This window comes from Melanerpes formicivorus, unplaced genomic scaffold (genome assembly GCF_026170545.1).
Source record: "Melanerpes formicivorus ecotype bairdi unplaced genomic scaffold, bMelFor1.0.p_v2 SCAF_4, whole genome shotgun sequence".
NCBI lineage: Eukaryota > Metazoa > Chordata > Aves > Piciformes > Picidae > Melanerpes > Melanerpes formicivorus.
This window is the reverse complement of record NW_027142356.1, coordinates 23872238-23899104: the sequence shown is the minus strand read 5'-3', so window position 1 is coordinate 23899104 and position 26867 is coordinate 23872238. Positions and strand designations below refer to the sequence as shown.

General features: G+C 46.9%; 2 protein-coding genes across 5 annotated transcripts in view; one reads left to right on the top strand and one right to left on the bottom strand.

Annotated features, from left to right (window-relative positions):
• Positions 1–15186, bottom strand: part of TNKS (tankyrase) — a 123000-nt gene extending 107814 nt beyond the window's left edge. The window contains exons 1-2 of one of the 2 annotated variants that reach the window (XM_068137316.1): positions 14650–15186; positions 1131–1355 (exon numbers count right to left, since the gene is read on the bottom strand). In XM_068137316.1, the coding sequence (XP_067993417.1) occupies positions 1131–1355; positions 14650–15148 (724 nt within the window). In that variant the 5' untranslated portion in view covers positions 15149–15186. Of the gene's footprint in view, positions 1–1130; positions 1356–9794; positions 9872–14649 lie in introns of those variants that run through there. The other variant, XM_068137317.1, reaches the window with a different exon arrangement.
• Positions 15187–22069: 6883 nt separating this feature from the next.
• MFHAS1 (multifunctional ROCO family signaling regulator 1) overlaps positions 22070–26867 on the top strand; it is a 32607-nt gene continuing 27809 nt past the window's right edge. For 2 of the 3 annotated variants that reach the window (XM_068137318.1, XM_068137319.1), the window contains exon 1: positions 22070–25397. In XM_068137318.1, the coding sequence (XP_067993419.1) occupies positions 22205–25397 (3193 nt within the window). In that variant the 5' untranslated portion in view covers positions 22070–22204. The remainder of the gene's footprint in view (positions 25398–26867) is intronic. The other variant, XM_068137320.1, reaches the window with a different exon arrangement.

Here is a 26867-nt window from a genome sequence, read left to right as displayed (position 1 = left end):
AGGTGCCACTCTCAATTTGGTGCTACCCAGTGACAGGACAAGGAACAATGGGTACAAGCTAGAATACAGGAGATTCCACCTCAACACAAGGAGACGCTTCTTCACAGTGAGGGTGATGGAGTGCTGGAACAGGCTGCCCAGAGAGGTTGTGGAGTCTCCTCTGTAGACTTTCAAAACCCACCTGGCTGTATTCCTATGCAGCCTGCCCTAGGTGATCCTGCTTTGACAGGGAGTTGGACTTGATGACTTCCATAGGAACCTTCCAAAGCCCTAACATTCTGTGATTCTGTAAATATATGTTATCTGGATTTTTGAAAATTGCATCTTGTTATCTGGATGACATACAGAATGAATCTTACAGTTATGATCTAAACTGGGGTTCCTAAAAGCTTTACTTTCCATGTTTGATAAAAGCCTCAATGTTGAGAGGACCATTTTATCCAAGTTCAATGTGGGAAGAACCAGAACTGATAAAAGTTCAAGGAACTGATTCACGTGTGAAAAATAAAAACAGAAGTTCCCATTTAGAAAAAAAATGTAATACTAAATGCACTGAGAAAATCCATAAAAGTTAAAGACATCCTAACTGAAAAGCTCTTTATATGTTCTAGACACATTTAAAATGATTGAAGTGTTCAATTTTATTTGAAATTGCTTTGGCTCTAGGCTACAGCACAGTCACTGAAGATATATAACCACTGTAAACGATGCTGTCCTGTAACTACTATTGGAAAGCTTCAAGAGGACTAACGAGATATTTCTCCATATGACACAGAAAGGTTAACCATCCTCCTAACTAAAATGACACACAGAGCAGCCCCAGAGACAAAGACTTTATCTACTAAAGCTAATTCTCTTGAAAGCAGCCAAAACTCAACTTCCATATTTAGATTTTAAATATATTGTAAGTTAACAAATGAGGAGACTTTACCCCAGCCTCTCCAAGTTAGTTTCTCAGATGCAAATTCAGCAAAGCTCATATTATACACCATGAAAAAGTTAGTCTTATTATCATTAAACCTACCTGCTAGTTTAAAAGAAGTTAGCTTGTAAGAGCAAACATTAACAATTACACAATTGCACAAAACATATCAGGTAAAGTCTCAATAAAAGAGGTGATGGACACTTACCAATACACACATCTATCTTCCCCTTGATAGCTGCTTCATGCAAAGGAGTGTAGTTCCAATTGTCTCTTGCATTTGGGTCTGCTCCTTGGCACAGTAACAGACTAACCACTTCCGCATGACCAAAGGAGCAGGCGTTGTGAAGGGGTATCAGCCCACCATCGTCACGAGCATGAACGTTAGCTCCTGTCTGTAGCAAGTGCTCTACAACATCCTTCCTTCCAAAACCTGGAAGAGAACATATTTCAGTTCATTTGTTTGGTAAAACAGCACAATTTTATATTTAAAATGCTCCACTATTAGTCCAGGGTATCAAATGGTATTACTTGTGTCTCTCTCCTACTTCTTCATTCACTTCACCATAAAGTGACCAAAATAAGTGTTCTATGCTAGATATGATAAACACTCAAAGAGGAGAGCAGTGCTGTATTACCATTAGTCTGACCTGCTGATACTCCATCACATAAAGAAGTTGTACAATAGGCTTGCCAATGTTTTTAGAAAAAAACAAAACAACTTACTGTGATTTTTAAACTTTAGTATAATCTGTACATATCTAAAGCAAGCTCCCTACATATTGTCTCCTGATACAGGTCTTCATCATGGAGAGGATTCTCATTTTAACAAACACTGAAGGACACTGTCAGTGCTCAAGCAGAACCGCCTTTCCTCAACCCAAACGACATTCTTGCTCTTTTAGAAAGAGTCCAACTGCCTTCAACTGACAAACTGACAGACTAAGAATTTACACATAGGGAGAACTGAGACCTCAGGAAGGTTTCAGCCTAGGAATGCAGATGCTGTTATGGCCAGAGATAGTATCACCATAAAGCCAGCATCATTAAACTAATACTCTTCAAAATCCTGTATCAACATGCCAGGCCCTGACACCTTTAGTTTGCTGTTCACAATGAACCTGAAAAGCCCAAACATGCTTCTCATTGCCCCAAATGCCTCAGAGCAGCAGTCACTGAACTTTTTTGATTGCACATCCCCAAGAGTAAAAATTGAGCATGCACCAATATATGTATCCTTATAAATCATATACACATGCACCACTGCACTTAAACATACACAGAACTAGAAAATTTAAAAGGCTAAGATAAAGATGAAATAGAAACTGCTTTAAAATTTTTATTTATTAATGGTACACAATATATTTTCTTCTTGAATGCCAACTGCATGCTCTACTTTGGAGACCACTGCCTTAAAAGACAGTAACAAAGTTCAGGATCGGAAAGGACAGTTTGAACAAGGTTCATTTTCATACTAGGCTGCATCTCAAAGATTGGATTGCATTTCTTCTAAATCTCAGGGCTAAAAGCAGCATCACTAGAGATTTTAAAGGACTGTCACATTAAGAGTTATTGTGTCTTCTGGTAATCATGGATACCAGTCAGATTACGTAAGAAGAATCCCACCTATATGAACTATGTTTATGAAACTTCTGAGCTAAATGCTTCAGTAAGTGAAATTCCATCATGGAGACGCTGACTGGCAGCTTATATATCGTATTGAGTCACAGATTATGGATCAAAACCATAATTAAAGACATTATTTCCCTTCTAGAAGGCAAATACAAAGCTCAAGCGCAGCAACAAAGGAGCTGTCAGTTCTTCCCCAGGTAACCATGTAACTCTGTTGAAGGAAAACACCGCTGAAACAGTGAAAGAAATTGTTCTCTGCAGTCAGCACCCTCTGTGACACACAACTACTCATGCATGAAGACTTCTTAAACTGGCACCTTTTACCTTCAAGTTTCAATCCCTGGATGGGACCTTCATTTCAAGAACTAAGCCTTCTTTTTGTCAGAGCAGTGAACTAGTTACAGCCATGCAGATTTGGAGCACAGATTTAACCTTTTCCCCTCACAGTCCATAAGGTGAGATCGCTAAGCCACATCTAGCATCCACACCAGCTTATCCAGTTAAGGCTAATGCTGTAACTCAACAGCCAAGCTACAGACTACCATTGTGCAGGAACTTACTCAGTGAAGCACAGAGTCCTTCAACACTCTCATGAAGGACAAGAGTTGTAGAAGCTGACTAATGCTACAGAGTTAAGCAGACAGGGCCAAAACAAACAGCCCCTTTACAGAGGCTTACTGTGGTTTGAGAGTTTTTATGACAGCTTAACAATATCTTTGCTTCTGCCCAGGGATGCATTCTTCCCTGAAATACAAGTAATAGGGTGGAAGAACAGTCTGTGGAAGACATCACGGATGCTCACATCCAGTAGAGATTGTAGCAGTTCACATCTCAGTCTTGTATGGCCACATGGCTCAAGGGCTCCAGCTGACAAGTACAGCCTGGTTGCTTTTGGATAGCTGTGCGGATTCCCCTATCTCCAATCTACAGAGCCCTCAGCTGCTTGCAGCACAGATGCTGGACCACTACAAATCACAAGTTAGCACCCTGAGCAGTTACCAAAGTGGGTTTTCTCTAATACACAGGGCTAAACAGCAGTTGAGCAGCCGAGCAGCTGCTTCACGAGCTGCTGAACCACAGCAGCTGCCGGAAGGAGCCTGCAACCAACTCAGCAATCCAATTTTAGTCCACCACTGCAGATGAGTCAAAGCTTTCTGGTACATTATATACTGATCACTTCAGGTTAGAAATAACACTACAGAAATGGAAGCCTGCAAATCAAAATTGGTATTATTAAAAGTGATACTTATTTATCAAGACAAAACTGCTACCAGAAGACACAATTCTCTTAACTGAACTGTCAGCAAGGCCACTGGTACTGTAAATCACTGCAACTTCTAGCATGAAAACTGATTTGTTTGTTTGCTACTGTTATAAAACAGTCAAGGAACATCACCTGTAAGTTTTCAAATTGAAAATGACAGCTTAAGTGGGTACAACAGCAAACAAGGGTGCAACAGCAAAGCTATGGGGCCTGGGACATAAACAGCAAGAAGAAAGCCCTCAAATTCCTACCTTTATATTGTTCATTTGATTGGCAAAAGAACATTAAACAAGACAAGAGTCATAAAAGGATGCTTTCAACTAAACAATAAATCAATGGCTTTTATTAGTCTTTAGTTTTAATAGACTGAACTACTAAAACTAGTGCTGAAACAGCAAGAGAGTTTGCTTTGCATGTATTTTTTGGTCCCTCAAGGAAAAAGAACTTGGCAGTGCCTGAAAACTCAGATTCCCTTCAGAACTACACACATACTTCCTCAAGCTATTGCTGAACATGGAGCTATTGACAAAGGTATTTTTGGAAATGTCAGCAATAATCACTTCCCCAGTTTTTGGTGAATTAGCTCTTCTGTTCAGTCCTCAAAAGGCACAGTAGAGGTTACTGTGATTTTACCCCATCACTCCAGAGAAAAACTAAACAGTTATGGGAATGGCTTCCACCACCAGCAGCAAATCTGTATAAAGATGAATCAACAAAGTGGCAGAAAGTCTTTCAAACAATCACATGATGCAATCTGACAAAGCAGTTATAATTACTGAAACTCCTGTAGTGTCAGGGTCACCTCTTGCGAAAAACAAGACATTTGTGACAGATGAAGCATGTATGATTTGGTTTAAACTGAAGAAACTGATGTGATGTCATTCAAGACGGCAAGAGAACTGCTCGGGACCAGCACTGGGACTGGCGTGCTCGAGCTGAGTGGCGCGCTATTTGGGTTTCTTTTGGGGGCTTTTTGGGGTGGGAGGACCTCAGCAGATGACGAGGACCAGCAGGGTCATCTTCTTGCATGCCTGCTAGAGAGAATGAGGTCAGCCAGAGGGGAAATTTAAACAAGGCAGAGCAAAGCCATGTGACTGCCATTTGGCAAGAGAGCCTTCTGGCTGGATTGCAGCAAGCGGCGTATGCAGGGTCAGCCGACAGAGTGCAGAAGCCTCTGTGGTAGCTGGGACAAAATACAGTAGTAAGGTGGAATATCTATCTTTAATATCAAACAATAAAAACCCCTAAACTTAATTTCACCTACCTGAAGAGATCCAGCTGTGGTAACAACTCAGCCAAAGGCTACTAGAAAAACGTTAGGTACCCAGACAGAGCCAGTGCACAAGCATGCAAGTGTCCAGGCTGCTAGCTGCAGAGAGTGCTGGAGCCTGGCACTTGGCATGGAAGGTGAAGGAGACAACACCTGTGTGAGGTGTGACCAAGTGAATTATCTTCTCAATCTCATGGCCAAGCTAAAGGATGAAGTATCAAGACTCAGGACTATAAGGGAATGCAAAAGGGAGTTAGATGTGTGGGAGCAGGCCTTACAGACCCCCCCAGCTGAGGGAGGCAAGGCAATCCCAGAAAGAGGGAGGGATGGATACAGGTTCCTGTTAGAAGTATGGGGAATCCATCCCGGCCCTCTTCGCTTCCCTTGGTGCTCTTGCATAATAAGTATGAGGCCCTGCAGGTTGAGGGCAATGTGGACAAGAAGGCAGAAGAGGAACCTTCTAAGGGGATGCCTAAAGTAAACCAACCCCCACCAACCATCAGGACTAGTGCCATAAAGAAAAAGAGGAGGATAATTGTTGTTGGTGACTCTCTCCTGAGGGGAACAGAGAGTACTATATGTCGTCCTGAGCCATCTCACAGGGAAGTCTGCTGCCTATCTGGGGCCCAGGTAAGGGACTTCACCAGGAGACTACCAAAGCTAACCCAGCCCTCTGACTATTACCCATTGCTGGTAATCCAAGCTGGAAGCAATGAGATCAATAAGAAGGGCACGAGGACAATCAAAAAGGAATTCAAGACCCTCAGACAACTGATTGATGGGGCAGGAGCTCAAGTGGTGTTCTGCTCAGTTTCCTCAGTGGCAGAGACGTACACTGAAAGGAACAGGAGAACCCATGCCATCAATAAATGGCTCAAGGGATGATTCCAGCAGCAGAATTTTGGGTTCTTCGATTAAGGGCCAACTTTTACCACACCTGACCTGCTGGATCCTGATGGGGTGACTCTTATCTAGAAAGGGAAAGAGGACTCTAGCACTGGAGTTGGCAGGGCTCATTGGGAGGGCTTTAAACTAGGTTTGAAGAGAGTGGGTGATGAAACCAGTCTCTCTGGAGAGGAGAGAGAGGGACATAAACTAGAGTTAGATGAGAAATCAGCAGCCCAGCTGAAGTGCATGTACACCAATGCACGCAGCATGGGTAACAAACAAGAGGAACTGGAAGTCTTGGTTCACCAGCAAAACTATGATGTAGTTGCCATTACAGAAACATGGTGGGATGATTCACATGATTAGAGTACTGCACTGGGTGTTTACAGGCTCTTTGGGAGAGACAGGTGAGGCAGAAGAGGAGGAGGGGTGGCCCTGTATATTAGGGAATCTCTTGATGCCACAGAACTTGAGGTTGAGGATGAAAGGATTGAGCATCTGTGGGTTAAAATCAGAGGGAAGGCTAACAAAACTGACATCCTGGTTGGAGTCTGTTATAGACCACTCAACCAGGATGAAGAAGTTGATGAAATATTCTCTGAGCAACTGGAGGCTGTCTCAAGATCATCAGACCTTGTCCTTGTGGGCGACTTTAACCTGCCAGACATCTCCTGGGAACTTAACTCAGAGAGGAGGCAGTCCAGAAGGTTCTTAGAAGTGTAAGGAGGACAGCTTGATGCAACTATTAAGTGAGCCTAGCAGGTCAGGCCCTGCTTGACCCACTGTTCTCAAATAGAGAAGGGCTAGTGGGAGATGTGATGGTAGGAAGCTGTCTAGGGTGCAGCAACCATGAGATAGTGGTTTTCAATATGCAGGGAAATAAGGAGGAGCAATAACAGAACCCTCACTTTGGACTTCCAGAGGGCAGATTTCAGCTTATTTAAGCAACTAATTTAGAGAGTACCCTGGGTAGCAGGGGTCCAGGACAGTTGGACTTACTTCAAGCACTAACTCTTGAAGGCACAGGAACAGGCTGTGCCCACATGCTGAAAGATGAGATGCCGGGGGAGGCAACTGGCCTGGATGGGCAAACAGCTCCTGAAGGAATTAAGGGAACAAAATGAGGGTGTGTTGCCTTTGGAAAGGGGGGGAGGCAACTCGTGATATGTTTAAGGATGTTGTTAGATCATGTAGGAGAAAAATTAGAGAGGCAAAAGCCCAGTTAGAACTTCAGCTGGCCACTGCTGTGAAAGACAATAAAAAGCATTTTTATAAACATACTAATGCTAAAAAGAGGGGCAAGAAGAACCTCCACTCCTTATTGGACCTGGAGGGGAACACTGTAACTAAAGATGAGGAAAAGGCTGAGGTACTAAATACCTTCTTTGACTCCATTTCCAACAGTAGGGCAGGAGGACTTCAGGATAACTGGCCTCCTGACCTGGTAGATGGGGTCAGGGAGCAGTAAAATCCCCCTGAAAACCATGAGGAAGTAGTTAGGGACTTGGCTGAGCCACTTGGATACTCACAAGTCCATGGGACCGGATGGGATCCATCCTAGGGTGCTGAGAGAGCTGGCAGATGAGCTGGCCAAGCCGCTCTCCATCATTTTCCTCCAGTCCTGGCTCACCAGTGAGGTCCCAGATGACTGGAAACTGGCCAATGTGATCCCCATCCACAAGAGGGGATGGATGGAGGAACCTGGAAACTAGAGGCCTGTCAGCCTGACCTCAGAGCCAGGAAAGATTATGGCGCAGATCATCTTGAGGGCAATCACAGTGCACCTGCAGGACAGCCAAGGGATCAGGCCCAGCCAGCATGGATTTAGGAAGGGCAGGTCCTGCCTGACCAACCTGACCTCCTTCTGTGATCAGGTGACCCACCTGGTGGATGTGGGGAAGGTTGTGGATGTAGTCGACCTGGACTTCAGCAAGGCCTTTGACACCATCCCCCACAGCAAGCTCCTGGCCAAGCTGTCAGCCTGTGGCTTAGACAGCAGCACTCTGCGTTGGGTTAAGGACTGGCTGAAGGGCAGAGCCCAGAGAGTGGTGGTGAATGGTGCCACATCCAGCTGGCAGTCAGGCACTAGTGGTGTCCCCCAGGGATCAGTGCTGGACCCCATCCTGTTCACTATCTTTACTGATGATCTGGATAAAGGGATTGAGTCCATCATCAGTAAGTTTGCAGATGACACCAAATTGGGGGCAGGTGTTGATCTGTTAGAGGATAGGAGAGCTCTGCAGAGGGACCTTAACAGGCTGGACAGATGGGCAGAGTCCAACATGATGGTATTCAACAAGTCCGGGTGCCGCACTGTGGTCACAACAACTCCATGCAGTGCTACAGGCTGGGGTCAGAGTGGCTGGAGAGCAGCCAAACAGAAAGGGACCTGGGGGTACTGGTTGACGGCCGGCTAAACATGAGCCAGCAGTGTGCCCAGGTGGCCAAGACGACCAATGACATCCTGGCCTGCATCAGGAATAGTGTGGCCAGCAGGAGCAGGGAGGTCATTGTACCCTGTACTCTGCATTGGTTAGGCCACACCTTGAGTACTGTGTCCAGTTCTGGGCCCCTCAATTTAAGAAGGACATTGAGACTCTTGAACGTGTCCAGAGAAGGACAGCAAGGCTGGTGAGAGGCCTCAAGCACAAGCCCTATACAGAGAGGCTGAGAGAGCTGGGGTTGTTTAGCCTGAAGAAGAGGAGGCTCAGGGGAGACCTTATTGCTCTCTACAATTACCTGAAAGGAGGTTCTAGACAGGTGGGGGTTGGTCTCTTCTCCCAGGCAACCACCAACATAACAAGAGGACACAGTCTCAAGCTACATTAGGGGAAGTTTAGGCTTGAGGTGAGGAGAAAGTTCTTCACTAAGAGAGTTATTTGCCATTGGAATGTGCTGCCCAGGGAGGTGGTGGAGTCACTGTCCCTGGAGGTGTTCAAAAAGGGATTGGACGTGGCACTTGGTGCCATGGTTTAGTTAGTCATGAGGTCTTGGGTGACAGGTTGGCCTTGATGATCTCTGAGGTCTTTTCCAACCTTATTGATTCTATGATTATTTTTTAAATTCAAGTCTTGTATTTCCAGTGCAACTTCAACTTACAAAGTCTAAAGGTACAAAGTTCCCCTGAAAAAGCCTGTAATAAAAGATCCCAAAAGACAATCAAATAGAATGTTCCTATGGAAAACATCCAAACCCAGGGTAACTATGGAGAAGAGATGTATTTAAAAGCCCAGCATACAAGCTTGTTTTCATATGATTCACCTGAGAGCTTTCAAAGCACACTCATGGGCAGGGTCCCTTATTAACTCATGCTATTTCACACAAGTCAAATGCACAAACTTTGGCCTCGTTTTAGCTTCTATAAACTTAGAAGTTTCAGGGAAGACGCAGTACCTCAGAAACCATTGTCTAAGAAACAAAGGAAGAAGTAATCCCATTATAAAAAGGTATTAACAAGAGAACATCTGAAATTAAAGGGTGAAGCACTTGTCAGTCAAACCAAAGAAAATGCAGGCATTCAGAGTGAGCAACAGGCTCTTCATTTCTCCAGTCATCTCAGAAAAAGTCAAAGACTAAAGCTTGGCAAAAACCAGGAGATGGATGTAGCTATGATGGCCTTACATAAATCAAGAGACAAGCAGACAATTTAGAAAAACACCACTTAACTAGTTCTATTCTTGCCTTTTTCCAAATTACACCTGCCACTTTAGAGTGAAAATGAGGGGGAAATGCTTTAGGTAGTAAATTGGTGGCTGGAAAATTAAGCTTTCAAATGCCATCAGACATGACAACACACAGAGACATCACCAAATGCTTACTAATACTGCCAAGACGACCAGTCCTAGACCCCCTACACACCGTGCTCTGAGCCCACAGGCTCATCCTGTTCCATCTCTTTTTGTGACATTGAACCTAAGGAACAAAAGTCAACAGGGTGAGAAGGCTGAATGACTAATGAGAGTAGCGATGCAAGAAAAGCAACAATATTGTCAGCTGATATTCTCTTACATGCTCTGGTCAGGGCTTCATTGTTAAACCTGTGTTCAGTTTGTCAAAAGCTTTCACACGGTAACAGTTTATAGACACTTAATTACTTAACACCCCCAAAAGCCATAAATGTCATTGCACAATTTCATTATTCATTTTCAGAAAGTTTGGTAAAAAACCAACCAAACACCACCAAATGAATATATGGACTTCCCACTCAAATTGGAAGTGAATAGAATACAGGAAGTAGTCAGTTTAAGTGCAGCAGGAGTTTCACCCACTGTCCAACAAATGTCATTTGATCACGACACAGCATGAACTCCTCCAAATGCCAATTCCAACGTTTTGTAAAGCTGCTGTTACATACAGAATTTATCACATGGAAGACTTCCAAATCTCAAAAGGTGCTTTTCCTCCTTCTTTCCCCTGCTTGCTCTCTCCAAAAGACATTAAATTTTACAGTGGTGTATAATACAGGTTAAGCAGAGGGTATTACTAAAGGAGTTACTGTGATCTTAGGCAAAGCAGGAAAGATGCTCTTATTAAAGATAATCCCACTTGCTAGAGTATTAAACAGCTCATATGAGAATACAAGCCCTTGAAGTGGAGGAGCATACATCTTACAGACAAAACCTCTTAAGAATGGTTTTAAACTGCAAGAAAAATGTGGAAGACATTCAAGCTAAGTCGTTATACATCTCTTTGATTTGGTGCTGCAGATTCTGAGACAAGGTTTTTCTCCAAGAGAGATCTTTTAAAAGTACTTCTCCCACTTCACTAGGCAGAACACAACTAAACTGAGTGATTTAACTATGTAAACTGAAGAGCCTTCAAGCTGGGAAAAAGGTGCCTAATTCACTATTACTGAAGCTTTCCATTTACATCCTCTTGTAAATTCTTTCAAAGGATTTTAAATGGGAAGGAGATACAATACACTGCACAAAGTATTGCAAGACCATTCAAAAGAACAATTTACCAGTCACAAAGAAAACAAGCTGGAACTTCCTAGGAAGTAATACACTTGTGACACTAACAGAGTTCATGTACTACAAACATACAAAAGAAAGAATCCCAAAGTCGAGGACAGTAATCTATCAGTTCACCCAGGAGTGCAGTGGAAAGGCAGGGGATTGGAATGATTTGTCTCACTCAATGCAGCTAGAAGAACTCTTAAGCAGAAGACAGGATATGTCAGTGTAGATAGTGAAAAGTACAAGAGGAAGCAAGTAATTTTTAATGCAAGTTAGCAGTTCAATTATTTAGTGAGCTACTTACTGCAGGATGAGCTTCTACTAACATATAGAAACTGGACTTTGCTCAGATAATTGCCGAGCTCCTTACTGCAGGACAAAGTACTACCAGAAGTATCACATATGGAGAGGGTAAGTGTATATTATAACTCTTCCCTAGAAATCTGCTTTTGGTCACCAGTATGAATAAAACCTTTGTTCATGCCCAGCACAGCTGCTTCTTTAAAGGTTTGGGGTTTGGTGGTGGTGGGTTGTTTTGTTATAAGCAAGTTAGTTTCCATTGGGAAAAAAAAAAATCAAAGCAAAAAGCTATAAACACATTAATACTTCCACTTAATTTACCTTTTTTTGGGGGGGGGAACGGGACAGATTGTGTGGTGGTGGTGTTAAGTCACTCCATCACTTGCAAGTCTTTAGAATCTGCCTCTTACTCCAGTTTTTGGGTGCTGCTGGATAATATCAAAAGCTTGTACTGGTACCAGAGACCGTAATCCACACAGCACTTTAGGCACCACGGAGTTTTCCTCTTTCCAAGCTTCTATAGAAGAATCCCTCAAATCACTTGCAAAGAAAAAGCTGAACACTACACATCCTGAAAGACATTCAGCATTTCAAGATGGAAATTTTGTCTGATGCTTCAGTGAGAAAAGCTTTTGACAAGATACTCTTAAGAGTGAGTACTTGCAAATGGAAACAAATTATACATACTCTGGGTGCTGTGTCGGTAGGGAAAGATTGTTGATCAGCCTCTTCAGTATTTCCATTCCTTACTTAAGTACAGTCATAGCCCAGAACCTGTGATTTCTTAAGGGTATCTGAGGCTGAAGATTCATGGCTGGACTCAATGAACTTAAAGGTCTTTTCCAATCAAAATGATACTGTGAAATGATTCTGTAAAAGAGGAGGTTTGCTCGAATAACTGTCCAGTTGGGGGAGAAAAGGAAAATAATCCTTTGTTAGGATTCATCCTGCTTTCTATAGAGGTCTCTATCTCCCTGATATGACCTCAATATCACTTGCTGCTTTATTAACAGCCAAAGGAGGTCATTACAATACAGAGCTGAAGAAATTATTCCCCCTCATTCATATCAGTTGACAAATCAGATACCCCAGATAAAGAAAATCTGGGTAACAGTGTTGCTTCAACTTGACATGGCTGCATGCGTTTTATCCGAAACACATAATGGACAGATGATTCCAACTTCCAGAGCCACACTTAGATCTATACTCAGCTTTTTATATAGCTGATTACTGAGATTTCAGTTCTTGCTTAGATATGTTCTAAGAATTCTGAATGCTCTCAGAAGCCAAACCTTTTTCCTTCTGTCATGAGGAAGGAGATAAATATTATTTTGAAACTAGAAACCTCACAAACCTTAAGGAAACCTGAGCTTACGTGTTTTTTACAAGAAACTAGAACTAGGGAAGTTCTCCTTTCCTATTACAGTAAAGGTAACTTAACTGCCTGGCACTGCTGCAAAAAAAAAAAACAAACCAGGAATTTGCTAGATTTGAGAACTTCCTCTGCTGTTTTCCTCATGATGCAAGGAAACACCTTCCCTGCTGTTACAGTAGCATCTTACTGACACTATCAACTTTCAAGTATTCCCTTACAAAAGCTTTGTCCATTTCTTTTCTAACCAAAGTAAAAGTTACCACAGCAGCTTCAGTATTACAGTTTGTACTATCACTGAAGTTATGACTTGAGATCTCAGAGTTTAAGGGGAAACAGCAAGCTTTAATTTTAAACTTGAATTCAAACAAGCAGAACTGACTCAAGATGAGCTTTCCAAAACCTTAAGAACTACACACATGCAATTGTACCAGCATTATGTTCCAGGATTCACTACAGTTAAGTTCATCTTTGCATCCTAGAAGTTTACCCTGTTTCAAGCTCCACTTGCATAAGGTCACACTTTCATGGTAGAGATCAGGGACAACAGAAGAATGAAAAGGAAAGAGCTCGGGCCCAAAAGTTCCCTAAGGGCATTGTGAAATGCCATTTGTACTTCGAATATTAAAACAAACCATAAAGTCTCAGAGAGTATAACCTGACTGATAAACTGAATACCACTATTCAGAGTTCAAGGAAACACTTTTAAACCAGAGCAGATTCAGCTTAGACTTCAGGAAGAAGTTCTTTACTATGCAGGTGGTGAGACACTGAAACAGATTGCCTAAAGAAGCTGTGGATGCCTAATCCTTGGAATTTCTTAAGACCAGGCTGGATGAGGCTGTGAGCAAGGTGGTCTAGTGGGAGGAGCCCACGGCAGGGAGGCTGCAACTAGATGATCTTTAAAGTCCCTTCCAACTCAAGTCATTCTATGATTCTATGACAAAATGTTCATTTTTATGTTCATTTAGAACCATACATCTGTATTTAAATATCAATCACTCAATACAGTCTTGTTAATTACCTTATGTGTACTAGTGTATCACTTCAAGCTCAGACAAGATCTGTGCCGCTTACAACATAAGGTCCAATCGCATAACACAAGCCCTCAGCTTGACCTCAGACCTAGAAATTGTGCAATTCTTGAGTTAGGACTGATGATTTAAAGCATCCTCCTCATTTTACTTTTATCATGAACTCTGCATGTCCTGTGCCCTCAGGGAAGACCACGACTGGTATAAAACATTCTCTTTATGGACTGCACAAACCTGCAATAGCTATACTTCCTAGAAGTTAATGTTTACTTCCAGTTAAACAGTTGGGACTTCACTGTTAATTGCTTTTATGACATTATTGCTAATCACAACTACACTTATTCTGTTCACTAAGAGCCACGCTCTCTTCTGGACACACCTGTAACTGTCATCAAGTTCAATTGTTTTACATCAGCTCTTTCCGGAGCCCATTTAGACCACGGAAGATACAGAGAGCAATCAACAGCTACACTCAAGTAAAACGCAATGAAGTTACAAAGCACAAGGCATCAGCTTTGACATCTATCAAGTCTACACGCATCGCAGTGGTCCCGGGCATGCACAATACACGTGATACTCCTAACTTAAAGCCAACTCTGCGCTGAATTCCAGTTTCTCACCTCTTAAACACAGAAGTTTGCAGCAGCCTGTGTATAAAACGCAGAGAAAAATGCCGGTACTTCCAGATCATACAACGTCCTTTAAAATCTCTCCCACTTGTTTCACCCAAGGTAAGAATCTTCTTTCATTTTAAATTTAAAAAAAAGGGGATGTAACAGCTGTCCCCACGGAACCTGCAGCAAAACACTGCCAGAGAAGTGTGCTCACACTTCTCTCAGCTTAGACATGATTTTTCCCGACCCACCGAGATGTTGGAGATCCACTCCCTGAACCTAGAAAACTAACTCGGGAGCCGCACCCTCCCTGTCCCGCCGTACTCGCTGTCACTGCCCTCGTTGGGAACGGGAGGCCGGACCGGCCCTGGCCCCTCCCCGGTCCCGGTACCCACCGGCGGCGAAGTGGAGCGGCGTGGACTTGCGGCCCGCCATGTCCTTGGCGTTCACGTTGCCCGTGTCCACCAGGCGCTTCACGCGCGTCACGTCCCCATTGCGGCAGGCCTCCAGCAGCTCGCGGAAGGCCCCACTCGAGGCTCCCGGGCCTGTGGCCTCGGGACTCTCCGCTGCCGGACTGGACGCGACTGACGACGACGCAGACGAGGAGGAGGACGAGGAAGAACTACTGGAACTACTGCCCGAACCCGGCGGCGGGCCCGGGACAGCGGCGCCCGCACCGTCTGAGCACTCCGGGATCGGAGGCCGCTCCGCGTCGGGGGGAGCCTCGCCTTCGGGACCGGCCAGGCTGTGGCGCTGCGCGGCGGGGGCAAGTTCAGCAGGTGACAGGCTGGGGCTGCGCGGCGGTGAGGTGGCGGCCGGCGGGGAGGCTGGCCCGGGCGGCGGGTGATGGTGGTGGTGGTGCTGCTGGGAACGACGCGGCGGCGGTGCCGCCATCTTCACCCTCCCCCGCCACCCCCCCCCCCCCTTCTCGGCCCCCGTCACTGCGGCAACGGCGGCAACCCCCGCCCACACTTCCGCCCGTTCCCAGCCAATCCTAATGCGCGGCGCCCGGACGTGACGTGGAGGCAGTTCCAGCGGGGCGTGGCCTCACCGGGACCCGTCCCACGGCGGGGCAGCGGCTCACGCCTGCCCCCTAGGGGCCGCTGCGGGCGGGAAGGGAGTCCTAGGCCGGGGCGGCCCTCCACAGCGGAGCCCGCTGTGGGCAGCTCTGCGGCTCCCCGCCCGGAGATGCCACACAAGCCGTCTCTGGAATAACGATGACGGCATAGAGTCAGCGCCTAGCCCAGCGGTACCCACCGCTGCTGCCTTGCCGGCATTATGTCAGCTCCGTAGCTCGGCTTCGGTACAGCTCCTTCCCCAAAGCTGGAAAATGACAGCGAGAGCAAGCTGAGGGAAAAACCCAAGTGAAGTCTGGCAGTTCTTTAAGTTTGTTAGTAGAGCCGAAAGGCCATTTTTGCACTCGTTGCAGGAGGAAAGCAGCACGGCGGTCACTGAAAAGCCACATACAGCAAATGGCAGAGAGAAGGGGGAAAGGCTTCCTCCACGCCAGAAATAACAGGACGGTGGGGTTCAACGGCAAGCTAAGGCAGGCTGCCAGGGGCTGCCAGCGCTGAGAGTAAAAAGGAGAAACCCAAGGATGTCATGGACCGAAAGAACCCTGTAAGGCCCTCTGTGCAAAGGGCAGATCTGAACTGCTAGGGAATAAGCAGAAGCCTTTAATTAAGGATTTTTGTTTGGATTTGGAAAGTACCAGGAAGATGAGACAAAAGTGCTTCTGGCAAACTGGTATCTAGAGAGAATATAAACATTAGTTACAGATAAACTGTTTAAGTCAGAAAGCCCCAATAACTGTCACCAAGAGATCTCTGGTTAACTTAATCTGTGAGCACAATGGAAATTCCATTGTCAGGAAAAACATCCATAGAATCAATAAGGTTGGAAAAGACCTCAAAGATCATCAAATCCATAGCGATAATTCCTGGAGAAATCCTTGTACACCAGGTACTGGGGCTCCCAGCAGTGGTGGGGCAGCAGCCACAGGTCAGAATGGGGAGAGCAGCGAAGGGAGTGAACATGGCCGATGCCAGACATCCTCATCCTGGTCAACATCTGCTTTAACTGGTAAGCAAAGGGCTTTGTGAAGTGTTTGCATAGCCCCAGGAGATGTGCTGAAGATGTGCTGAGCAGGTGTAACACTGGGGGCACAGAAAATAAAAATTAATAACAGGAGGACACAGTCTTGAGCTGCGCCAGGGGAGGTTTAGGCTGGAGGTTAGGAGGAAGTTAGGAGGAAGTTCTACACAGAGAGAGTGATTGCCCATTGGAATGGGCTGCCTGGGGAAGTGGCGGAGTCGCCATCGTTGGAGGTGTTAAAGAGGAGACTTGATAGGGTGCTTGGTTGCATGGTTTACTTGATTAGGTGGGTTGGGTAATAGGTTGGACGCAATGATCTTGAAGGTCTCTTCCAACCTGGTCTATCCTATCCTATCCTATCCTATCCATTTCTAATGTAACAATTTCACTTCAAGTGAGTGGAATGACAGTTTAAGCTAGAATTTCTTTGCTTTTGTCAATTCTCATTAGACCCTTAACATTAATTTTTTTTTAACCCAAGTAATTCAGAATATACTAGGTTCTGGTATAGTGCTACTAAGTACTTTCCTGCCTGGGATGAGGTATACGTCAAATCAATTCCCATGACTAGTGAGCAGTAAATGAAGATCCACTTAAATATGCCCAGGTCAGGTATTCATGCCATGACTTTGAAGCCATGGGCCTGAGAGAGTTCATCATGACTTCCCTGCCACCTCTGTCTAGATGGCTGCTGCTTTGGAACCTTCCCTCAATTCAAAACTCACAAAAGGACTCTGCAAGCTAATTATGTCAATCCCTTTATCAGGCTCAAGCTTTGCAAAACACTTAAGAAGACTGAGCATTAGACTGAGTATGGTGTATATATCCATCTGCATTTCATCCTGCTTGTAAACATAGCTCTTGTCCATTTCTGCTCCTCCGACTGAGTTAGCCATGGTTTCTTTGGGGGGGGGGCAGGGAGAATTGAACTTTCTCTCACCACCACACTGTGCTTGTTCAGCTCACTGCTGGTTTCCAGTAGTCTGTATTTCACCAGCCAGTTGCTTTTGTGGCATAAGTGGCAAACAAATCACAGTTCTCTAACCCTCTCTGTGCTTCCCATAAACCAAGCTTACAGACAACATCAATTTTATGAGATGTATTGGTACACAAACACTTAGAATAGAATAGAATTAACCAGGTTGGAAAAGACCTTTGAGATCATCGAGTCCGACCTAAACTTGTTCTCATTCCTGAAAGATCTTAAAATATACAAGTAATTTTTAATTATTTTATTTTTAAGATTTTGGATTTTTGGTTGTTGGAATGAGTAATAAATGTTACTCTTTGGGACAGTCTTTTCTGAAAGCCCTGCAGAAAATGACTTGGGGGTACTGGTAGATGGAAAGCTAGACATGAGCTGGCAATACAGTCTTGCAGACAAGGAGGCCAGTCATATCCTGGGCTGCACAAACAAAGCATGGCCAGTGTGATGAGGGAGGTCATTCTGCCCCTCTAGTCCACTTTCTTGAAACTTCACCTGGATTACTGGGATACTCAGTACAAGATGGACATGGACCTGTTGGAGCAGGTCCAGACAAGGACCATGAAAATGATCGCAGAAATGGAACCCCTCTTCCATGAGGAAAGGCTGAGAGAGGTCACTTACAACCCAACTTTTCTGCGATTCCATGAAGCTGTTTCTGGGAAGGAATAAATAAAAGGATGAAAATTCATGGTATGAGACCACTCATAGGGAAGTGGTGCCTGGCCATAGGTTTCACAGGTGATGCCAGGCAGTTCTGGGGATGCAACTCCTCTGCAGATCTGTAACTTTGGGTGGGCGTTCCTATCCCATTTCAGCCCCCAATTTCCCTTCCTGTCCCACATATACAGCAGCACTGCTCCACTCCAGAGAGCTGAGGCAAGCATCAGTGCTTCCTACCCCAACTTTTCACTTTCCTCTGCCCAAAGCATGTTCAGGATCCCTTCAAGTGTTGCCATCACCATTTGTATATGGCTTGGCATGCCTTAGGGTAGACACCTGTCATTTCTGCAGAAACAGTGAGCAAAACAGTGTGGGAAATGCAGGTTTAGGCAAAATTTCCACATCCTTTCAGGATTTATACTTAAGGTCAAGGAAGAATATAGAGAAGATCTTCAGAAGTGTTCAGTCCACCCATTGCTTGTTCCCTGGTCAGACACTGACCCTTTAGAAACATGAATTTTTTGATTGATGCCCAAGTGGTATCCTGGATTTTTTACCAACTGGACTCTGTGTGAGTGGTGATGGGGAGGGCAAGCACTCTCCCAAGGGGATGCCACCCTTGTTTGGGGTTGCCTTTGCAGTAGCACACAGTGCTCCCTGCATTCAGCTGTCACAGTGACTTGATGCTTCTGTTGAGCTGATTTAGGTTCACTTCCTGTCACAAGTGGCTGATTACATTTGCACCACTTGTCCTGCAAACTCAGAGACAAGCTCTAAAATACTCTTGGCAACTGAATGTCTTTTACCTGACCTAGGAGAGAAGTGCTTTAGATAGAAATCTTATTAATGATGCAGCTGCAGGGCTCAGCAAAGTGGAGGCACCTCAGACTTCAGCTGAATAATTAAATCCCATCAATAGGACTTTCCAGGGCCACTATTTAAAATTAATAACTCCAAATGCAATTCTGGTCTATAATGGAATACACTGAAATCAGGTTCATTTATTTTTCTTTTTGTTTTGGTTCTAAATAAAATTATTTATAGCATTACTGGCAGTTCTACAGCCACTTGCCTCTCAACTCCTGCTGATGACAGCACGGAGAAGGACTTGGGGTGGTTTCTGAATGTTTTTAAGTTCCAACAAATAGGAAGTTACTTTAAACCCAGCACATTGATCCTCATGTTTAATGGATTCCTGGTATACTTACAAGTAAATCAAGAAGTGAGGAATTCCTCTGGAGAAACACATCTCCTCTGCCTAAGCAGATGGGAAGAAAAGGTGTCATCTAGGTCTGCAGCAAAAGCTGTATTTTCTGAGAAACAAAATCTTCCCTTTCTGCAGGAAGGATTTCACTCATAACTGGCTTCTTTGACTGTGATTAATGTGTTAAGCCAAGAGACTTCATCCCTGGCTGTTTGAAGTGACTCACAGATTTGCACACCCTTTCAGATACAGGAGGACAAAATAAAAGGTTCATGGGAAAGCACCAGAGCTCTCCTCATTGGACAACCTCCAAGCAGCAGTGGGGACATCTTTATGCCAGCACACTGTTCATCAAATTTTTGCAGCCTAGTTTATTTACCACCTACAGGACCTCATCAAAGTTTGACTAGTGCTGCATGACTATTCTTCACCTCTTCTTTAGCTTAAGGAGGCATTCAGCTCCTGCTGCTTTGTTTATTTTGTGATAGGGGTTTGACAATCAAAAATAAGGTGGCTGCTTAGGCCAGCTCATCCTGACTGTCCTTACATGCTGTGTTTAACATAGACCATGATCTCCAGTAGCAGGCAAACAGAGATAAGTGCTTCTCTCCCTGATATTTTTCATCTGAATTAAAGCATCCCTGGTGGGGGGGTTTGCCCAATTTTCCCATGGGAAGTAGGAGGATAGGGCAGAATGGTAGTATCCCAGGTTACACTTGCTGTAGATCACAGGGTGACTGTCAGCCTGTCCTGGCTTCAGAGGATCTGCTGTGTCTATGGACATCATGGAGTGGGTGGCCCTCAATAATACTGCTTTCTCTCTGTTTATCTGCACAAGGCATAGGAAAAAAGAAAATTAGTTGTAAATTTGATGCCAGAGATTTACAGAGCTATAAATTTGCCCTGTTTCTTTCTAGAAACATCTTGATTTAAAAAAGTTATTTTGATAGCAACAGGCTGAGTGGCTTTGCTTGTAGCTAGTTGGAAATGCAGGCATGGACCCCGGGTATCATGATCAGTTGGGCAAGAGGGTGGGAGGCAAGAATTATGCTTTCCCCAGAAGGAATTAAATGTGCTACTTTTGAAGTGAGGAAGGACAGTCCTCCTTTCCACAGACAGAGAAGGGCTACTTCCCCAGTGATCTTCAGGAAAAGCAAAGGCACAAAACTGGGTTAGCCAAAATAAAATAAAATAAAAAAAATGTACTGACCCACTGCAGGGATGCTCTGAACATAAATTAGGGCAACCCTGGAAAACAGCTGCAGACAGGTAGGATTTAGCAAGAGGCCATAAAGTATTTGTTTCCCAGCATCAGGATCTGGTACTAGACAAGCAGGAAGAGCTTTATCCTCATGTTTAGTCCCTCTCAGCAGAGCTTGTCAGATGAGTATCCATCCCTGCATTATTCTTGCCTCCAAGCCCAAGTGGTGGCTCTAGAGCCAAACCATGGGCCCAGAACTGCCTCTGACAGCTTTGAGTAGCTCCTAAACCCTACTGGGAGCTGAGTTTTACCTTTACACAGCTATGCTCCTGCCAGGACCATGAACTTTCCTCCTGTCCTTTGCATTCTTTGTTTGGCTCTACCAGCCAACACTACATTTTTTTTCTCTACCCAGAGGTGATTTCATGCTCACAAGGGCATTTAGCTGAAACCTGGTGAAGGTTTGTTAGAACTCAAAGATGATTTTGCCCCTGCTTGTCTGTTACTAATGGGAAAGATGGCAACTGAACCTGAGCCTTTGCTATCTGTAGTTTTAGTAATTAGTAAATTTGGTAATTTAGTGCAGGGACTATAGCTCCACACTGACTCAGTTCCATCCAAGCAGGAGTATGGTTACATATGCAGGGCCATCAAAAAGTGAAGGTGTTGTTCTTGTGAGGGCTCTCCACAATAAAGAAGAGAATAAAGGCTATGAAACTGATTGCCCCATGACCCACTTCTCATTTCAAATGCTTTCTTTGTCTTCATGGCTATGAAGTAATAACTTACCACCTGGTTTAGAGGTAGCGGTTACAACCTAAGAATGCGGGAGTGACTGTTCTCAGGCCCCCAAAGCATGCTGGAGTACTCAGTGCTGTATAAAAACAGTGGCACTTTAAAACCTCTGAACCCTTGGGCACAGTGCATCACTGGCACGCGTAAGGTAAGGTCACACAACTCAGTTTGCCTCGTGCCTCCGTTGTAATATGGTCGTGTATTCCCTCTGCATTCCCCTTGCAGCAGTGGTGGAGATTTTCAGGCATGTTTCTCTGAGCCCCCGAAACAAAGCGGTTGAGAATCCTAGCGAAGGTGGCGTTTAGGATGTGGTCAGACGTCTGCAGCAAAGGAAACAAAGCGCGGCAGGAAGGTGGCAGCGTTGCTCTGACTAACCAGTGGGTCACAGGTTTTCGCACCCTCCAAATACGGAAAGACTCTTATTTAAATGGGAAAAAGGTTAATCTCGATTTCTTGCATGGCTAGATGAAACAACAGGCTCTGCCTAGTCCCGAAAAGACGCGGAGATGAGCAGTACCACAGCTTTTGCTGTTTCTCCAGGGGGTGAGCTGTGCTCTGTGAGCTCAGAGGCCTCAGTCGCAGCGAGCTCAGGGCGAGACTCTGGGGCGGGGTTTTCTGTCAATACACTGCGGTCCCAGGGAAGCGCCAGAGCCACGGTGCAGAAGCCGCAACCTGCGATGCTCAGGCCGGCGGCAGGAACCCTTCCCCCAGAAACGACGCGGCCCGTGTCGGGTAGGCGGGGATTCCCTGACCGGCCAGTGCGTCTTGACCTCCCAGTAGAGGCCGGCTCTCCCCGGGGCGGTGCCGGGGCGGGGCGGTGGCGGCGGCTACGTGCTGGGGGCGGCGCGGTGCGGCTGCCAGTGCTGGCGCGGAGCCGCCGTGAGGTTGGAGTCCGCCGCGGCGGCGGCGGTGGTGGTGGCGGCGGCGACGCGCAGTGCGGCCGCGCCCATGGCGAGCAGCAGCGGCGGCAGGTAGGGACGGGCGGGACGGGGGCCCGCTCTCCCGGTCATGGCACAGACGGAGCCCCCGAAGGCGGTGCGGCTGTGGCGCGACGCCGCCCTGCGCGCACGGAAGCTGCGGGTCGGCGCCGGCGAGTCCGAGCCCGAGCTCGAGCCGGACGCGGGGCCGCCGGGGGGGCCACCGCCGCCGCTCCCTGATGCCGTCGCGTCTCGTCGCCTGCCCCCGGCGGCGGCGCTGGGGGAGCTGGAGGCGCTGAACCTGAGCGGGCGGGGGCTGGAAGAGCTGCCCGAGGAGGTGGGCGCCGCCCTGAGCGGGCTGCGGGTACTCAGCCTGCGGCGCAACCGGCTGTGCCGCTTGCCCGCCGCCGCCCTGCGCCACCTGAGCCGCCTGGCCGAGCTTGACCTGAGCCACAACCGGCTGCGGGGCCTGGGGGACGGAGGGGCGCTGGTGGAGCTGCGGGGCCTGCGCAAGCTCAGCCTCAGTCACAACGAGCTAGGCGCCGAGGGCCCAGGCCTGCCCCCACGCCTCGCCGAGCTGGGCCGCCTTGAGGAGCTCGACCTCAGCTTCAACCATCTGCGTCGTTTGCCCGAGGGCCTGGGCCGCCTGCGGCATCTCCGCGCCCTAGACATCGACCACAACCTTCTGTCCTCCTTCCCTGCCCCGCTGCTGGAGTTGGCTGCCCTGGAGGAGCTCGACTGCTCCGGCAACCGCCACCTCGGGGCCCTGCCTGAGGGTATTGCCGCTCTTCGCCGTCTCAAGATCCTCTGGCTGAGTGGCACCGGGCTGGCAACCCTTCCCGAGGGCCTCTGCCAGCTGAGTGCCCTCGAGAGCCTCATGCTGGATAGCAACCGGCTACAGGCCCTGCCTGCTGGCTTTGGCAGCCTGCAGCGGCTCAAGATGCTGAACCTTTCCTCCAATCTGCTGGGGGAGTTCCCTGCTGCTATCTTGTCATTGACCAGTCTAGAGGAGCTCTACCTGAGCCGCAACCAGTTCACCCTGCTTCCGCCTCGCCTCTGTCAGCTCCACCAGCTCCGCACCCTCTGGCTGGACAACAACCGTATCCGCTACCTGCCTGACTCCATCGTGCTCCTCCACAGCCTGGAGGAGCTGGTCCTGCAAGGCAACCAGATTGCCATTTTGCCTGAGGGCTTTGGGCAGCTTTCCCGCATTACCCTATGGAAGATCAAAGACAATCCCCTCATCCAGCCCCCCTATGAGGTGTGTATGAAAGGCATCCCCTACATTGCTGCTTACCAGCAGGAGCTGGCCCACTCCCAGCCTGCTCTCAAACCACGCCTCAAGCTGGTCCTCATGGGCCTTAAAGATGCAGGGAAGACCCTGCTGAGACGATGCCTCATGGAGGAGGATGGCCAGAGGAAGGAAGTGGGGAGTCTGGAGGCAGGGAACAACCAGCCCAGGGGCTGCCCTGGGCAGCAACAGGACATTGGGACAGTGCCAGTTGGGCATTGCCCCTTCCTGGAGCCTCAGGACACTTCCTCAGCATGGGTACCTGACATGCAGCAGCTGGAACATCTCCCTGTTGAGCAGCAGGACATCCGTTCTCGTGTCCCCTCTTGCCGGTTGAAAGGGGAAGCACTGTGCCCTGCATCATCACTGCCACCAAACGCTCCCCAAGTAGCATCAGGACTGGGACTGTTGGGAGGTAGCAAGGGCATTGAAGTGATGGACTGGACAGCAGATGCAGAGAGGGGCCTGACATTCATTGTGTATGAGCTGGCAGGGGACCCGAGCTATGATGTGATTCAGTCATTCTTCCTCTCTCCCGGAGCCCTGTATGTACTGGTGGTGAATTTGAGTGCCTATGTCCCTCAGCACTTCTACGCCTCTGTGGGCTATTTCTTGCACTGGCTTGGTTCCAAGGTGCCCCATGCTGTGGTCTGCATGGTGGGAACCCATGCTGACCTCTGTGCAGAGCGGGAGTTGGAAGAGAAGTGCCTGGACATCCATCACCAGATTGCTCAGCAGGAGAAGAGGGATGCTGAAGGACTCCAGAGCTTGGTTCAGCAGGTGGATGAGGCTCTGGGACAGGACTTTGACCTGCGCTGCTCCAGCCCGCATGCTGCCTTTTACGGGGTCTCGGACAAGAACTTGAGGCGAAAGAAAGCCCAGTTTCAGTACCTTCTCAACCACCGCCCTCAGATCCTGTCTCCAGTATTGCCTTTCAGCTGCTGGGACCGTTGCCAAGTGCGTCGCCTGCGGGACAAGCTCCTCTCGGTGGCTGAGCACCGTGATATCTTCCCAAACCTGCACCGTGTGTTGCCCAAATCCTGGCAAGTGCTGGAGGAGCTGCACTTTCAGCCACAAGCTCAGCAGCTGTGGCTTAGCTGGTGGGACTCTGCCCGGTTGGGCTTGCAGGCAGGCCTGACAGAGGATCGACTCCAGAGTGCCCTGTCCTACCTGCATGAGAGTGGGAAGCTGCTGTACTTTGAGGAGCACCTCACCTTGCGGGAGTATGTGTTCCACAACCTGCCACGGCTCATTGACATCCTCAATGTCTTCTGCCAGCGTGATGCCACTGTGCTGCTCCAGAAACTGCTCAGCGATTCCCACATTGATGAACTGAGGGCCACTCAGCTCCATCATTATGTGGAGGGCTTCTTGTTGCATGGCCTCCTCCCTGCCCACGTTATCCGTCTCCTTCTTAAGCCCCACATCCAGAGCCGGGAGGATCTGCAGCTCATCCTGGAGCTGCTGGAGAAGATGGGGCTCTGTTACTGTGTCAACAAACCCAAACGCAAGCCCCTAAATGGGGCAGCTGCTTGGTACAAGTTTCCCTGCTACGTGAAAAACGAGATGCCCCATGCAGAGGCATGGATCAATGGCACCAATCTGAGCGGACAGTCCTTCGTGGTGGAGCAGCTGCAGATTGAATATAGCTTTCCATTCATTTTCCCACCCGGCTTGTTTGCACGCTACAGCGTCCAGATCAACAACCATGTGGTGCAGCGGTCTGATGGCAAGTACCAGATCTATGCCTACCGGGGTAAGGTGCCTGTGGTAGTGAGTTACCGGCCTGCCAGGGGAGCTCTGCAGCCAGATACTCTGTCTATTGCTAGTCATGCATCCCTACCAAATATCTGGACAGCTTGGCAAGCTATTACTCCTTTAGTAGAAGAACTGAATGTCCTGCTCCAGGAATGGCCGGGCCTGTACTACACTGTGCACGTCCTCTGTTCAAAGTGCCTTAAAAGAGGGTCACCAAACCCCCACACTTTCCCAGGTAAGGCACAGTCCCATTTGCCTTTCAGTTTTATGTTTTAGTCTCAGCTCTGTCTTTTTTTTTTTTAATTTTTTAATTTCTTTGCTGTAGCTCTTTTATCTGGTGATTGGAGTCATGAGAGAAAATATTAGGGTAGCTCCAAGGAGACAGGCTTAAAATAATCCTGTTCTGTGACGAGAGTGTTGCATCCCCTTTTGTCTGTGTGTTCTCTCCTGTCTTTTTGGGGTTTGGCCCTGAGCATTAGCAGTGCCATTGTTGAAAAGGCTCTGACCTGCCCTTGTTTTGATTCCTTTGAATGGCACTGCAGGTTTTATCCTAATTCCCTTTTCTCTGCAGCTTTCATTTCCTTAAGGTTGTCAATTGCAGATAGAGATGCCTGAAAGATCACAACTGTCCCATCTTTGCCCCTTTCCAACCCTTCAATCCCAAAACCAGGCCGGTGCTGCTCATTCTCTGAATGCAGGAGAGTTCCTTTTGGTAGACAATGGCTATGTTGGTATCCTGTATAAAAAGCACTTTCTGTTACGGAAGCCCCATCTCCAGCAGGAAGAATTCCTCACTGAACAGAGGGGGACACACCATCTTCTTTGTTTGCTCACCTAGAAGTGATCACCAGACTGCACCTTTCGGAGCTATTCTTGAGAGCAATTATTTGCCGCCTTTTCTCTTCATCTAACGAAAAAACACAAACCATAATCTCTTTCCTCTGGAATATGACTAATTGTGGTGCTTTTTGAAAGTGTCACGTTTAAAGTCATGGTTTTGTCACTGGTGTTTTCCTTCAGCATCTCTTCTACTTTGAGTGCAGGTGCTGCTTCCTAGCCTATTTTCTCCCTCTGCTGCTGTATTTGTTCCGGGGAGAGTGGGGGCCGTGGAAAAGGTGGTCTGTTGTGTAAATCTATGTGAAATCCAAATGCACTCTTAACTGTAAACAGTGCTCTAAAAATGTGAGTTTTTAAAAATTTTTTTTTTTTAATATATACACCTACATCTCTGAAGTACCTTGGAGCATGTTTTTATTTGCAGGTAGCCTGAAATTGCGAGGGAACTGAAAGGTGATTTGAGTTAAAGAAAGCTACTCAACTAGTTCATAGGCAAATGTGAATAATAAGGTGTGTTTTGGGGGATTATTTTAGTTGTTGGTTTTCTATTGGTGGTTTTTTTTGTTTTTTATTTCTTTGCACCCTGAAAATAAGGAGCTGCTGTTTGCTCCTCAGCCAGTGTCTTGGCTCTGTCAATTGCGTCTCCCTCTAACTGTGCTAGCTTATGTAAGGGCTTGGGGTGGGGGTGAATCCATGCTGTGAGTTGCTGAGTGGTATCTGCATACTGGGTCTTGCTTCTGATGTGCTTGGAGCAACGTGAGCTGCTTTCCAGAAAAACTCAGACTGAGGAAAAGCATAGAGCCCTTAAAAACACAGGACAATAATGAAAAAAATCAAATCCAGCCAATGATAAAACCTTCCACCAAAA